Source organism: Eucyclogobius newberryi, unplaced genomic scaffold (assembly GCF_026437365.1).
Source record: "Eucyclogobius newberryi isolate DKJ021-1_F unplaced genomic scaffold, fEucNew1.0.hap1 SCAF_12, whole genome shotgun sequence".
NCBI lineage: Eukaryota > Metazoa > Chordata > Actinopteri > Gobiiformes > Gobiidae > Eucyclogobius > Eucyclogobius newberryi.
Window position 1 is genome coordinate 28,983,291 of NW_027315746.1, and position 15,248 is coordinate 28,998,538.

Sequence of the window (15,248 nt, forward strand, 5' to 3'; positions counted from 1 at the left end):
TCAGCTCGAACTGTCTTTCTCCGTCTTCATTTTGCCCCGTACACTGAGGGAACTATATTATGATAGATCCATGCGCTTAGGCACGCGGAAACGTGGGGACGAGCCTGACGCGGCTGCAGGTGAGCGATAGGTGCGTTTTATGATTGATACGTGGCAGGACAAATGATTTATCCACCAAAGAGGAAATATGATAAAAAATTTGCTGAAAAAAATCGTCCACACCACCTTTAATTTCTTACTGTTATGTAAATAAAAACATTTTTTTTTCCTTTGATTTTCTAGTTTGTGTACCTGGAAGGCATGGTAACATCCATATCTGACATATACCCATCCTTCTTTTTAACTGGTCACCGCCGTAAGCTGCTTCTGCTTGGAATCTGTGCCGTGTCCTTTGTGGTCGGTCTCTGTATGGTCACTGAGGTGGGATTTTAGACCCATTCAACCTGTAAAGTGACTTAAAGAATGGTATCCATTTAATTTGGTTGGTTTCTTTTCTCTAGGGTGGACTGTATGTCTTCCAACTCTTTGACTACTATGCCTGCAGTGGAATCCCCTTATTACTTTTTGCCATTCTGGAATGTATTTGCATTGGCTGGGTGTATGGTAAGTCACAGTATATCAGTTTTGTCTTCTTATTATTTCATTATTTATTTTTGTCTGCCTCAAGGTGCTGACCGCTACTACAGCAATATCAGTTACATGATTGGGTATCGTCCATGGCCATATATGAAGTACTGTTGGAAGTTCATCACCCCTGCCTTGTGCATAGTAAGTCTCTAGTCTTTCTGTGGAACTGCCCTTGTCTGTTGTTGTTGGTCTGGCTGGACAAAACTACACGCTTTTCCTATACTCTATAAAGATGTGTAGTGTGGGCCCCTGTCATATCTCTGTGAGTTAAAATGGGCAGGATTGATAGATGTATCTGATGACAGTGTACATCGTTTACAAAGGATTTCAGTCTTATATTATCAGGCCATTTGGTTTGATCACCTCAAAAGGAATTTGAAAGAAGTACTGTAGTTGCCTGCAGCACATCAAAGCATGCAGAAAATTGTCATTGTATTATACAAAGAGAAGGTTCCAGTATGTATTTGATAAAGGAAGGTGTTTCTAAAAAATCAATCTAACCTATTGTGAGTAACATAACACAATGTGTTTTATAGGGTGTTTTGCTCTTCTCTTTGGGCCAATTCAAGCCACTTAAGTACAACAATTCTTATGTCTATCCGGCCTGGGGTTATGGACTTGGACTTTTCCTGGCCTTCTCCTCAGTTGCTATGGCCCCATTGTGGTTTCTGTATAAACTGGCTATCACCCCAGGAACAATGAAAGAGGTACAATCCATTTACATTAATTGTTGCTACCGTCATCAGCCTCTAATCTAATTCTCTTTTTTTTTCTCTCAGAGGCTGAGAATGGGAGCACTGCCGTCAGAAAACCTGCGTATGTCCCTCTGAATGCTCATTCTCCACTCTTCGCTTCCTGCCTTTTGAAGAGTGCAGACGCTTTCCAGTTTTCTTCAGCCTGCTATAGCTACTTTCTTATCTATTTTGCTTTATGATCTGTTTTTTTCTTCCATTTTTTGAGTGTCTGTGTGATGACGTCACGCAGAGAGAGAGAGGGGGGGAGAAAGGGAGGGGTAGAGAGGGAGGGGGGGAGAGAGGGAGAGGGAGGGAGGGAGAGAGAGAGTTGGGAGGGGGAGGGAGGGAGAGAGAGGGAGAGACGCACACACAGTTTTTTATTCTGCCTTTTTAAAGTAAAATAGGGATTTTAAGAACATTTTTACAGTTTTAACAACATATCTGACTAGCAAGCAACATGTCCGGGAGAAGAAGGGAAATAAACTCTGGTGAACTGTAGTGGAAAAATAGGCCATGTCATGTCAAACCTATCTATGCTGTTTTTCTGTGTGCAGATGATAAATGTGAATATAAGAATATGGGTTACTTATAAATGTGGTCCGGCATACTCTGTATCGTGGAGTCATGCGTCAGGACATGGATTGAGGGTCAAGTCACCTCCAAAATGAGATAGCTCGGATCTTCGCATCCATGATGGGTGTTTTATCTCTTTTGGAGCTGATTTGATTATGATGGTTTGCGTACGTGTCAATGTTTGTCACTGCCTTTAAAAGCATGTGTCTTGTCATTGTTCTGGGGGTAGGGACAGAAACCTTTGTTAGGGACAGTGGTTATTTACCGCGCACGAGTAAATAAAGATCCACCTTTTGAGAAAGACAAACTCTGTTCTGCTTCATTTTTTCTTGGTAATTGTTTGCAGAAATTCCACAACAGAACGCTTCCAAGTACGACGGAGCAGGGCCAACCCCAAAAAAATAAAATGTGGGGCACTACGAGAATAAAGTCATCATATTTTGACATTAAAGTCATTATCCTATGAGATTAAAGTCAAAGCCAGAAAAAAATGGTAAATTAACGAGAATAAACTCATAATTTAACGAGAATAAAGTCATACATTTATGAGAATAACGTTGTGGTTTAGGGGCCAATGTCAATGTTCCGATTCAAAGTGACATGAGCAGTTCACTTTGGCAACCACGGCCAGGACGCAAATGAACAGGCTTGGATGAGTTGACAGCTTAGAACTACATAAAAGCCTGCGATAGATGTTAAAGTGTTTCCTGACCTTTTAAAACGATGTCTTATGTGTGTGTTTCTTACAAGACAAGACACTGCAGTTTAGCGGCACCTTTCCTGTTACGCATCAAATTGGTTAAATCTTTACTTTCTCCATCGCGTAGCCATAGTGCACCATGGGCTCAAACACCAGCCGTGCTCGGTGACACAGCCGCCCGCAGAAAGGAGAAGAAGCCTCAGTGTTATATTCACACATTCTCTCCACCTCTAAGTTGTTTTTCTACGTGGGCACTTAGCGCACAATCACTATTCTTACGTGCTCATTGTGTACACTTAAGTTTTAGGCACCGATTCTAACCTTTTTGGCATCCCTTGGAAAACTCAGTAAAACACACAAGACGCCAAAACAGCTGTCTGCAGTCTGCGCCTCCACTCTGCTCCTTCTGTCTATCGCTTGGATCGTGTTTGGCACAGCCAAAAAGCGATGTTTTACGCACACGCCATAATCTATACAACTCATTCCACCTCTTACAGCCGAGTAATACAACTACAGCCTGACACACCCATGTAAACCAGGCTGATGACTGCAATGAGAGGATACTATAAAGCTCCAACAACACAAGTGCACCCAACACTGGAGTGTGTCATTTTACACATATATCCCGACTGTGAGGCACTGCAGCGCCACAAACCTATAGTGCTCTGATGTAAAACCTATATAAACTCTTTGTAGACTTTGTACAAAGTTTAGAAGGGTGAAGAGGTAGAAGTCGAGGGAGCAGATTATTGGTGAAAATGGTTCGAGACTCCTTCGCCTGCTGCGGCTGTGGATTTGAGCGCGGTCAATGCCTGCTCAAGTGTCCAGGACCTGGCATTTATTCTCATTAAATTATGGGTTTATTCTCATTGGATTACGAGTTTATTCTCATAAAATTATGAGTTTATTTTTTGTTAAATTATGAGTTTATTCTTGTTAAATTATGAGTTTATTCTCATTAATGTACAACTTTTTCTGGCTTCAACTTTAATCTCATAATATTATGACTTTAATGTAGAAATTGAATTACTTTATTCTTGTATTGCCCCGCATTTTTTATTTTTTTTTGGGTTGGCCCTTATACTCCGTCGTAATCAAGAGCTAAAAGCACAGCTATTTACTTTACAATCTGATACTCTATGATACAATTCCAGCGTCATCCAGTAGTAAGAAGTCCAAAGAAAAACTGCTACGTTCAATTTAAACCGGAGTGACTCAAAACCGTCTAAAGACCAGGTTGTATTTTGGAACTGTAGGAATTAATAAGCATTTAATATTGTAATGCATTAATATATCTTTCATTGTTATAGCATACTGGACACATGCACATACAGACACTGCACATTATTTGCTCTGTCTGGTTGTGTCTGTCTCTGCTCTCCCAACTTCTCTGTCTGGGTCAAGGGTCACATCTCACGACCATATTAGGATGTCCTGGAAGGTAGAGCCTGGTACGGCTGGTGCCAGAGAAGATCCACCTTCTTATGAATATTCATATTCTTTGTCCTGTGTGTGAGAAGCCCCCAGATGAGGAGCAGAGGTCTGATGGGAACTTGTGACGGACAGGACATGCGTTTTTAATCTAGGGAATAAATACTTTTATTTTAACGCCCATAATCTTGTCTCGTTATTGTCAGTAATTAGAACCAACAATTTTGGGGCGTCGTCCGGGATTGAGAACTGGACTCGATTTGGTCGTGAGGTAAGTAGACTTCTTTTATCCAACTTCTCCCTCCTCCTGCCGCGGCAACATTTAAAGGTAAAGAGAAAACCTTTTCTATAAATTTCTCTGATTGAACTGTTTAAATTGTGGAGGAGGTATGAGTTGGATGTTGAATAGTCTGTCCCAAATTTATAGGACACTCGTACATTTTCAAACAAACCCCTGAATACATTTTCTAGCGCGTAAATAGGGTCAAGGGATTTTTTGTTGTTTTTTTTGTTACTTTTTCTGCAACATTTTTGAAAATTTTAAAGGACCTTTTGGATTTTGGATTTAAAATATTTTGCTGATTTTATAGTTTTAATTTTTTAATAGTTTGCTATGTGGGATTTTGGATTTTTGCACTGCTGTTTTACAATTGTGGTAATGTTGTGATTTGTCTAAAGTATGTTACTATTGTTGAATGTTGAATGTGGGATAACAGATGTTGAATAAGTTAAAGGTGACTTTATTGAAATCCTGCCTAAATTGATAAATTGAACTCCAAACCCCGAATTGTTGTGTCAAGACTAGACGTTGAATAAAACACTGCGCAGTGTGAGAGAATAAAAGGACAGGGTCCTTAGAGAAAAGGACAGGGTCCTTAGCGTCCAAGAAGAAGTCAGGGACTTCCGGTCTACCATCCGGTCTACCATCACTGGTGAGAATCAGACGTGATTCTGTTGTTGTGAGGTTTAATAGTACCTTGGAGAATTCAGGCCCTCCAAAAACTAATTTAGAAGTCAGGGACTTCAGCGAAATGGACGAAGAATTCAACAGAGCAGACACAAAATTCCACGGAAAATTGGATAGAGAAATAAGAAAAAAGAAGAGAAGGAAAAATCTTCTTGAAGGCAAGAAAGGGACAGTCAGGGAAAGAAAAAAAGGTGGGGGCTTGGAGTAACTTGGGGGGTGGGGCTTTACCCCTCCCTTGAGGAGTTGAGGGCACTGTTTTGTGTACTTGTGTTGTGTATTTGTCTTGTGAAATTGCTTTGATGATTTAGTGTAACATAAAATAATGATGAAGAAGAAAGCTATATAAGTCAAAAAGATAAACAATTTAAATATAAATATATATATACATAGGTTATAAGATTCAAAATAAATGAATGAATAAATAAATAAACAAATAAATAAACAAATAAATAAATATAAGATTCAGAATAAAGAAAGAAATGAATAAATAAACAAATAAATAAATATTGGTTGATTGATTGGTTAATTGATTGATTGTTTAGCTCAGGGGTCCCCAACCTTTTTGCACCACGGACCGGAATAATGTAGGTTTTATTTTCACGGACCGGTGTGCCAGATTATGTCGCGGTCAGGTTAACTTGCTCGGAAGTGGGCGGGGCTTAGGCTTCCATTCGATTCCGCTCGGAAAAGACGCGTTTGTACATTAATAAGTGTGCCATACCAAAAGATCTGAATTGGAGTAACATAACGTACAGTTACACGTGTCCTTACTGTTCTTCTAACTGGTGGAAGCTCATCAGATAAATATGTGGCGCAGCAGCCTTAATGCCGGTACATGTCGGCCTCGGTGAAACTGAGATAAACCCCAAAAAAGATTTTTTTTTTCAAATGTGTGTGTTGCAGCCTTGAATGATACGACGATACATTCCGTTTTGCAACTTTTATTAAGTCCACAGTTCAGAATAACACCTTTGAGGCACGCAGGGTACAACACCCAGAACACACCTGGGCCACACTCAACACAAATGAATAGGCGTGGCTGACCTACTTTTAACGCCACACGCCGTCCAGGTACAGCCCCTTTCATGAACGTTCACTCTAATTAAAGTGCTCCGTGCTAACATGTACAATCTAACACACAAAAGTAATAATAATTTAGCAGTGTATTGTACCATCACAATTAAATATCAGCATAATAAACTAGATGAGCAACATGTGATTTTCGTTTTTTTGCAGAATGTGCTAGTTGAAGTTATGAATAAGCCCCTGTGTGCTTCAGATAACACTATTGGTTGTCTTAAACGTATACATTAAGCTGTTAAAAATGTGGAGTTTTCGGGTCTTTTTCCTGCTCTCCTGGGGGGCGTCACCTTTTTCTAGCCAACGTATTGTTTACATTTTCCACCAATCATCTGTGATCCGCATGATAGCTGTGTGCTCCGTGTTTTCCTCTCATTACTCCAGACCGTCTGCAGAGCACAGTCTTCAGAGCTTACATTTCCTGGACTACATTGCAACGGAACTGTTTACTCAGGTACACTTTTACTTTACTACTAAATTATTGCTTTAACGCTGTGTTTTAAGGCGGTCTCGTGATCACTTTAGAATCTTACTTGTCTGCTCCGGTGGAGCTAATGCTAAGATAACATGTTGCTTCAGTGCACTCTGCAATACGGGCTTAATGTGACTACTTGCTGTTATCACCATGTTATCGGGTTATTTTTCGGCGTGGGTTGGCCCGTGGGTTGTGTGGGTCGTGCTTTGTGTGTGTTTTATGGTGGACTAAACCGGCTGTTAGCCCCACAGCCCGGAGCTAAACACAGCTATTCGGAGCTAAGTTGTAAGCTAAACTTTGCTATGTTATCGGGTTATTTTTCGGCGTGGGAAGGCGTGCTTTTACGAGCCGTGTTATCTCAAGTGAGCTAGCTAGCCCCGCTAGCCGAGGGCAGATGTCCCAATATCTCCGCGTTTTGCATCTTAAATACACCGTTAACGTCACAATGTGAACTGTTATCTGTGAAGCGTGTTATTCCCATATTACTGTTAACCCTAATCCTTTTTTTCCCCTTTTCAGAATTGGCAAAGACACCCTGACTGACATGACCTGTCTCTACGTGAAGTCTGTTAAGGAGCTTGGTAAGTGTAAAACATTATTTTGGTGATTTTCATGTTTTAATGATTAGAGTATAATTAACCATAAGCAACGTCTGTTTTTTCAGGTGAGCCCGCAGTTTGTACATAAAGCTTCAGATCACTGTGGAAACAGCTTCTCCAACACATCAGAAGCTGCAGGCCACGCACAGATCTCTACAACAGAATCTAATGTGCTGTCTTTGGACCCTCACCGCCAGCAAGCAAAGACATCAGGATGCATTACAGCTTTGACTTTGCACAGCAAGTACTAATAATAGTGCAAATGCAGAATAGCAATTATAGAGAGATATACGTCTTAATCAAATGTCATATGTATTAATCTAATCTCCTTTCTCTCTCTCTCTGTCTACTAGATACACTTTCCGTCCAACCCTCTGCAGCCGGGGCCAAGCTTCACTACACAATGGACATCCACTTCCTCATTGCTGGCCACACCAAATTCTCCCCTGATTGTGGCTTTGGACTTATCAAGCGAGCATACATGAAGACCAGGGTTGACACTTTGGAAGACATCGCTGAAGTTAGTTTATATTATTTGACTACTGTAATGTGTAAACATTAGCCTGGCAAAACTTCAGTGCTGCTCTCTGCTTAAGATATGTTTCTTCTGTTCTCATTTTTTTTACATTGTCGCCCTTGTCATCAGGTAGTGGAAAACAGCTCTCCTGAGTCTCACCTCAATATCCCACAGCTTGTTGGAACGGCACATGGCAAAGTGTTTGTCAAGAACCCTTCTTCAGTCCCTTCTTCAGACGGCTTCCAAAGATCAAGAGTTATCAGCACTTCAGGTATTTATATTGAAACTCTCAGATTGTGTTAAAAAAAAATAGTTAATGAGTGTTTTATGTGAAATAGTTAGCCATTGCTTAAATGTCCTGTTATTTGTTTACAGCTTTGATGCCCAGCGCCGAGAGTCACAGCACAGAAGAGTGCACAGACAAAGAAGAGGATGAGGATGTGATCTCTGATGTAATTGGACTCTGGTGGTGTACATATCATATCTCATATCTCATATATTCAAAGCCATGGACCCGTTGCAGTTCGTATACCTGGCATCTGTTTATAAGAGTTCTTCTAATTAAGAGTGTTTTTTAAACTTCCTATAAGTTATCTGTCCTTTCTGTCCTTTCCCCCTGTATCTACTGCGTTGTAACATTAAAGGCTATCTTATCTTATCTTTTGTTTGTGTTGAATCATTCAGTGCACCATTGTTGGTGCACTGAATCACCTGTGAATTATGTTTGTCGACAAATGCAATGAACCCGATTCTGATTCTTTGATTCTATTCAGGGCCTTTTGTAATCCAAGTATTTCCATTTTAATATAGTAACTTCTAATTCTGATTCAAGTCCAGTTACCATCAATAACAACACTCGTTGAGTCTTCAGTGACAGCTGTAGGGGGAGGTGGTGTCAGTGTGGCGGGAAGTACCGCTCAAACTCTAGTAAAAGTAAAAACAGGTGATCGCGTAGCAGTTGCAGAACGCTGGCTCAGGAGACGTGTCCTCCACAATCCTCGTCTGGCTCCTCACTTGGCCTTTTCCCCTTTGCAAAAATGCTCTCAAAGACTTTTGTTTTTTACTCATTTTCGCGAGCTTTTGGGTTTACTTTTGAGCAGCGCGTTTGATGCGACGCATCCGCGATGACGTATCACGTATAATGCATGTATCAGTTGTTATTACGTAGGACAAGAGCAGAGAGAGAATATTCTTGCCATTATATTTAATGGATTTCATTGGCAATTTCCTATGAGGGTTTTCATGAAATATCCACAGATGAGCTTATTAGTGTCATGAGGGACAGGCCAAAGTTACGTCGGAGAAGATGCTGTCGCTGATAGATTATTTCCAGTTCTTGTGCGGCGGTGGTTGAGGACCCCTGGTTTAGCTGATTGATTGATTGATTGATTGATTGATGGATGATTGATTTTTTTATTTAATTTAAAAAAGATTGAGAATCCTGACTCATGTGATAGGAAAAAATGGAAAGGAGACATGAGAATGACACCTCAGGGAAGTAACATGGGGAAGAGAAATGCGACAGACACCAGAAGCTCTGGAGAAACGAAACTTAGACGAGAAGAAGAAGAACGGGAACACTGAGTGTATGAACATCAAAGGATGTTGGACCAAGAGCAAAAGGAGCAGGTCAAAGAGATGAGACTGAAGAAATCAGCGACCAAGAAAAATGCCAAACAGGTAAGAAACAAAGGGGATACACGGAGACTGACTTATCCGAGGAGGAAGGATTCTTCTCCTCCTCCTCCAGTCAGGAAACAGACAAGACTCTGACCCCGGACCAAAGATGGTAATTGAAAAAGCGGCTCAAAATACAGGGATGATGAGGAAGACATGAGCCCAAGTGAAGAAAGACAGTGGAAATCAAATAAGGAAAAGAGAAAGTCAGGTTGGACAGAACTAGAACCTACTATGCTCCAAATGCCTTTGATGGTGGACAGAAGTGGAGGTTTGGGAGGTTTCCAACCATCCCAATTCAAAGATATATAAGCCATAACTGAACCAAATTTAACGGGGCTAACAGTCGGACACCAGCTGACAGCTGGGGACATCAGGGGCATAATGAGTGCTGCAGTAGTTTTTAAACAATAATCAAAGAAACATATCCTGACCCGGCCGTCAGCATTTCCGGCCTCACACCATGGACTCAAATTGTTGCACCAGAAAAATGGTTCCAGAAGTGTTTAACTCAGTGGATAGATGCAACAAGAAGACACTCAATGAGATACTTAGTTAGGAAAATAATATGCATGATCGCTGTCATGGCAGCCCCTCCCCCGAATGTTAAAGAACATCTAAATTTGAACTCTGACCTCATGGCTGGTGATGACGCTTGGTTCAGGAGACACGTTGGTTCACGCTTTGACTCAACACCGTAGTGAGAAAAAAGGTAACAAATCAGAGACACAGAAATTGCAGGAACGGTTATTAAACTTAAAAGTAAAAGATCTAAAAGACAATGTAAATAAGAAAGGTTGATGTTTTAAGGGAGGATTCAGAGGAGGCTTTGGAGGAGCTCAAGGTGGAATAAGTCGTGGTCGAGGATTTCAGACTGATCAACAACGGGAGGAAGGAACATGCTATCACTGTGGATCCACTGACCTTTGGGTGCGAGCCTGCCCACAACCGGCTCCTCACCGTGGAAGAGGAGGAGCCCCCACTGTGCACAGGCCCCCACCTGATGCACAACCAAATGCTGAGGCTCCCACAGTGGGCAGTTTTACACTAGTTACAAAACGACGAAATATGTCTTCCACGGAGCTTTCATAGCATACAGAGGGACTCTCAGCTATACAGAAAGAAAGGCATTTGATTAAACTGAAGACTATTGGGTTCTGTGACCCTGATTTATTGCCCAAGGCGATGTATCGTCGTTGTTTACATCTGCGAGTGTAACTAGTGTCGTGCTTCCGCATATACGATACCCCGATATCTATAATTACCTTGTCAACCAGACGTCAGCGTATACATCCCAAGATCTGAAAAGCTACAGAAGTCTGGAATGATATAAGTACTTTGTGGCCGCCTGGGTGAAAGAAGTACTGATAAAAGAAAACAATCATCGCAGTCAGCAAGGTGAGTAAATTTCAAATTCAACAACTTTATCGTTGCCACCCGCCCCTCCCCCTGCACAGCTGCATGCTCCCTCTTCCACAGCTGGACAATGCCCTGCATCTGTTCCTCTTCGCTTATCTGCCCCGGACCATCAGCTCCGCACTTCGCCTGGACTCACCCATCCCCCCAGCACACGGTCCCCCTGCCAAGCACTGACTGTCACAGAAGCACAGGTGAGGAGTGAGCTGAAGAGGATTAAAGTGAGGAAGGCAGCAGGACCTGACGGCATCAGCCCCAGGCTCCTTAAGTCCTGCGCAGATGAACTGTGTGGAGTTATGGAGCATGTCTTCAACATGAGCCTGAAGCTGAGGGTGGTACCACAGGTCTGGAAGACCTCCTGTCTGGTACCTGTGCCTAAGACACCGCGCCCCAAAGACCTCAACAGCTTCAGGCCAGTGGCTCTCACGTCTCACCTGATGAAGACACTGGAGCGGCTAGTCCTGGACCACCTCCGCTCCACCGTGAGCTCAGCCATGGACCCGCTGCAGTTTGCATATTGGCCTGGCATCGGAGTGGAGGACGCCGTCATCTCCCTGCTGCACCGCTCTCTCTCTCACCTGGAAAAGCCTGGCAGCTCTGTGAGGATCCTGTTCTTCGATCTCTACAGCGCCTTCAACACCATCCAGCCGCTGCTCCTGAGGGACAAGCTGGAGACGGCTGGTGTGGAGTATGACCTGGCAGAGTGGATCCTGGACTACCTCACAGAACGACCCCAGTTTGTGAGAGCCCGGAACTGTGTGTCTGACACTCGGACCTGCAGTGTGGGGGCGCCCCAGGGCACTGTCCTCGCGCCCTTTCTCTTCACCCTTTACACTGCAGACTTCAGACATGACACGGACAGCTGTGTCCTGCAGAAGTTCTCTGATGACTCTGCCATCATCGGACTCATCACGGACGACGATGATGCGGAGTACAAAGGACTGGCGCAGGACTTTGTGGACTGGTGTCAGCGGAACCACCTCCTCATCAACGCGGGGAAGACCAAGGAGATGGTGGTGGATTTCCGCGGACGCCACCCCACTGCCCCCTCACCAGTGAACATCCAGGGAAGGGACATTGAGAGAGTGGACTCATACAAGTACCTGGGTGTTCATCTGAACCACAAACTGGACTGGACTCATAACACAGACGCACTGTACAGGAAGAGCCAGAGTCGGCTCTACCTCCTGAGGAGACTCAGGTCTTTTGGAGTGACAGGGCCACTCCTGAAGACCTTCTACGATTCTGTGGTGGCATCAGCTCCTGTATGGTGTGGTCTGCTGGAGCAGCAGCATCACAGAGAGGGAGAGGAGGAAGCTGGACAAAGTCATCAAGATGTCCAGCTCCGTCCTGGGCTGTGCTCTGGACTCGGTGCAGGAGGTGGGGGACAGAAGGGTCCTGGCTAGATTCACATCTATGCTGGACCATGAGTGTCGCCCCCTGCAGGACACTCTGTCCGCTCTGGAGAGCAGCTTCAGTGAGAGACTGATCCACACTCGCTGTGTGAAGGAAAGGTTTCGCAGGTCTTTCCTTCCTGCTGCTGTCAGACTTTATAACAAACACTGTTAGTACTGAACACTCGCAATACTGACCTAACCATGTGCAATTCTGTCATATTTGCAATTGCTGTTGGAATTTATGTGCAATTCATGTGCAATTACTGTGAAATTCATGTGCAATCTATGTGCTGTCGTGACACATATTCATGTGCAATTACTGTCGTGATCACATGCAATGGTATTTATGTATTTATTTATTTGTCTATGGGAGTTTTTATTTATTTATAGGAGATCTTCTGCTGAAAGTGTTTTTCAGACTTCCTGTAAGTGATCTGTTCTTCTGGATCTACCTCTGTATCTACCTGCGTTGCACCAATGAAATTTCCCCATGTGGGACAATAAAGGAATATCTTATCTTATCTCTTATCTTTAAATTTGACACGTTGATCACCTGTCAGGAAATTCACTTAAATCAATGCTATTCCTCAACAGTCAGAGAACAATTCAACTTAGAATAAAACAACTCGCAAGGGAGAAATAGCTGGCCACACTCCGCAATGTGACTCCGTGCTAAATCCCAATGTATTTCTCCCTTGCATCGTCTTTTATTAATCATTTTACATAAGCGTTACACATAATAGGCGGTTCACAACTCTCATTGGTTAACTCGACACTCAGCACTTACTTTTGCACCTGGCAGTCGTCCCTTCCTTGGCAGGATGAATGATAAGTGCTGATAACACAGTTTTGTCCTTGTACATACTATGTTGAACAAGGCCGTTTACGTCGCCAGGATCGGCGTCACCGGGGCCCCATCCTGGAGCCAGGCCTGGGATGGGTGCTCGATGGCGAGCGCCTGGTGGCCGGGTCTTACCCCACGGGTACAGCCCGAAGGAGCGACGTGGGGCCGCCCTCCTGTGGGCCCACCACCCGCAGGAGGATCCATAAGGGGCCGGTGCAGAGAGATCTGGGCGGCAGTCGACGGCAGGGGCCTCGGCGACCAGATCTCCAGACACAGAGACTAACTCTGGTGACATGGAATGTCACCTCGCTGGGGGGGAAAGAGCCTGAGCTTGTGCGGGAGGTTGAGCGATACCGACTAGATATAGTCGGCCTCACCTCCACGCACAGTTTGGGCTCTGGAACCCATCTCCTCGAGAGGGGTTGGACGCTCCACTTCTCTGGTGTTGCCCGCGGAGAGAGGCGGCGGGCTGGTGTGGGCTTGCTTATAGCCCCTCAGCTCAGCCGCCACGTGTTGGAGTTTACCCCAGTGAACGAGAGGGTCGCGTCCCTCCGCCTTCGGGTGGGGACAGGTCTCTCACTGTTGTGGCGGCCTACGGGCCGAACAGCAGTGCAGAGTACCCGGCCTTCTTGGAGTCCTTGGGAGGAGTACTGGACAGTGCACCGACCGGGGACTCCGTTGTTCTACTGGGGGACTTCAACGCCCACGTGGGCAATGACAGTGACACCTGGGGAGGGGTGATCGGGAAGAACGGCTTCCCCGATCTGAACCCGAGCGGTGTTCAGTTATTGGACTTCTGTGCGTGTCACGGTTTGTCCATAACGAACAACATGTTCAAGCACAAGGGTGTTCATCAGTGCACATGGCACCAGGACACCCTAGGCCGGAGGTCAATGATCGACTTTGTTGTCGTGTCATCAGACCTCCGGCCGCGTGTCTTGGACACTCGGGTGAAGAGAGGGGCAGAGTTGTCAACCGATCACCACCTGGTGGTGAGTTGGAGGAAGCCGGACAGACTTGGCAGACCCAAGCGCATTGTGAGGGTCTGTTGGGAACGTCTTGTGGAGCCCTCTGTCAGTAGGGTATTCAACTCGCACCTCCGGGAGAGCTTCTCCCATGTCCCGGGGGAGGTTGGGGACATTGAGTCCGACTGGACCATGTTCTCCATTGTTGATGCGGCTGCTCGGAGCTGTGGTCGCAAGGTCTCCGGTGCCTGTCGTGGCGGCAACACCGGAAGTAAGGGATGCCGTCAGACTGATGAAGGAGGCCTATCAGGCCACTCTAGCTTGTAGGTCTCCGGAGGTCATCGACGGGCATCGGTAGGCCAAGCGAGCCGCGGCTCGTGCTGTCGCAGAGGCAAAAACCCGGGCCTGGGAGGAGTTCGGGGAGGCCATGGAGGAGGACTATCGGTCGGCACCAGAGAAATTCTGGCAAACCGTCCGGCGCCTCAGGGGGGGGAAGCAGTGCCTCACCAACACCGTTTACGGTGCGGGCCTCGACTGGGGAAGTCGTCGGATGGTGGAAGGAATTTTTTGAGGATCTCCTTAATCCCTCAGTCACGTCTTCCGAAGAGGAAGTAGAGACCGGGGACTCAGAGGCTGGCTCATCCATCACCCAAGCTGAAGTCACTGAGGTTGTTCGCAAACTCCTCGGTGGCAGGGCTCCGGGGGTGGATGAGATCCGCCCTGAGTACCTAAAGTATCTGGATGTTGTAGGACTGTCTTGGTTGACACGTCTCTGCAACATCGGGTGGCGGTCGGGGACCGTGCTTCTGGACTGGCAGACCGGGGTGGTGGTCCTTCTGTTCGTGAGGGTGTGTTCCAACTACAGAGGGATCACACTCCTCAGCCTCCCGGGTAAGGTCTATTCCAAGGTACTGGAGAGGAGAATCCGACCGATAGTCAAACCTCGGATTCAGGAGGAGCAGAGTGGTTTTCGTCCCGGTCGTGGAACATTAGACCAGCTCTATACCCTCCATCGGCTGCTCGAGGGTTCATGGGAGTTTGCCCAACCAGTCCACATGTGCTTTGTGGATCTGGAGAAGGCTTTCGACCATGTCCCTCGGGGTGTCCTTTGGGGGGTGCTCCGGGAGTACGGGGTCCGGGGCCCTTTGCTCAGGGCTGTCCGGTCCCTGTATGACCGGAGCAGGAGCTGTGTTCCCATTGCCGGCAGTAAGTCAGACCTGTTCCCAGTGCATGTTGGACTCCGCCA

General features: G+C 45.4%; 1 protein-coding gene across 1 annotated transcript in view; it reads left to right on the forward strand.

Annotated features, from left to right (window-relative positions):
- LOC140355859 (sodium- and chloride-dependent GABA transporter 2-like) overlaps positions 1-1,457 on the forward strand; it is a 34,014-nt gene extending 32,557 nt beyond the window's left edge. Inside the window, exons 11-15 of the mRNA XM_072440499.1 lie at positions 283-420; positions 501-603; positions 668-768; positions 1,164-1,334; positions 1,407-1,457. Of these exons, the coding sequence (XP_072296600.1) occupies positions 283-420; positions 501-603; positions 668-768; positions 1,164-1,334; positions 1,407-1,457 (564 nt within the window). The remainder of the gene's footprint in view (positions 1-282; positions 421-500; positions 604-667; positions 769-1,163; positions 1,335-1,406) is intronic.
- The last annotated feature ends 13,791 nt before the right edge of the window (positions 1,458-15,248 follow it).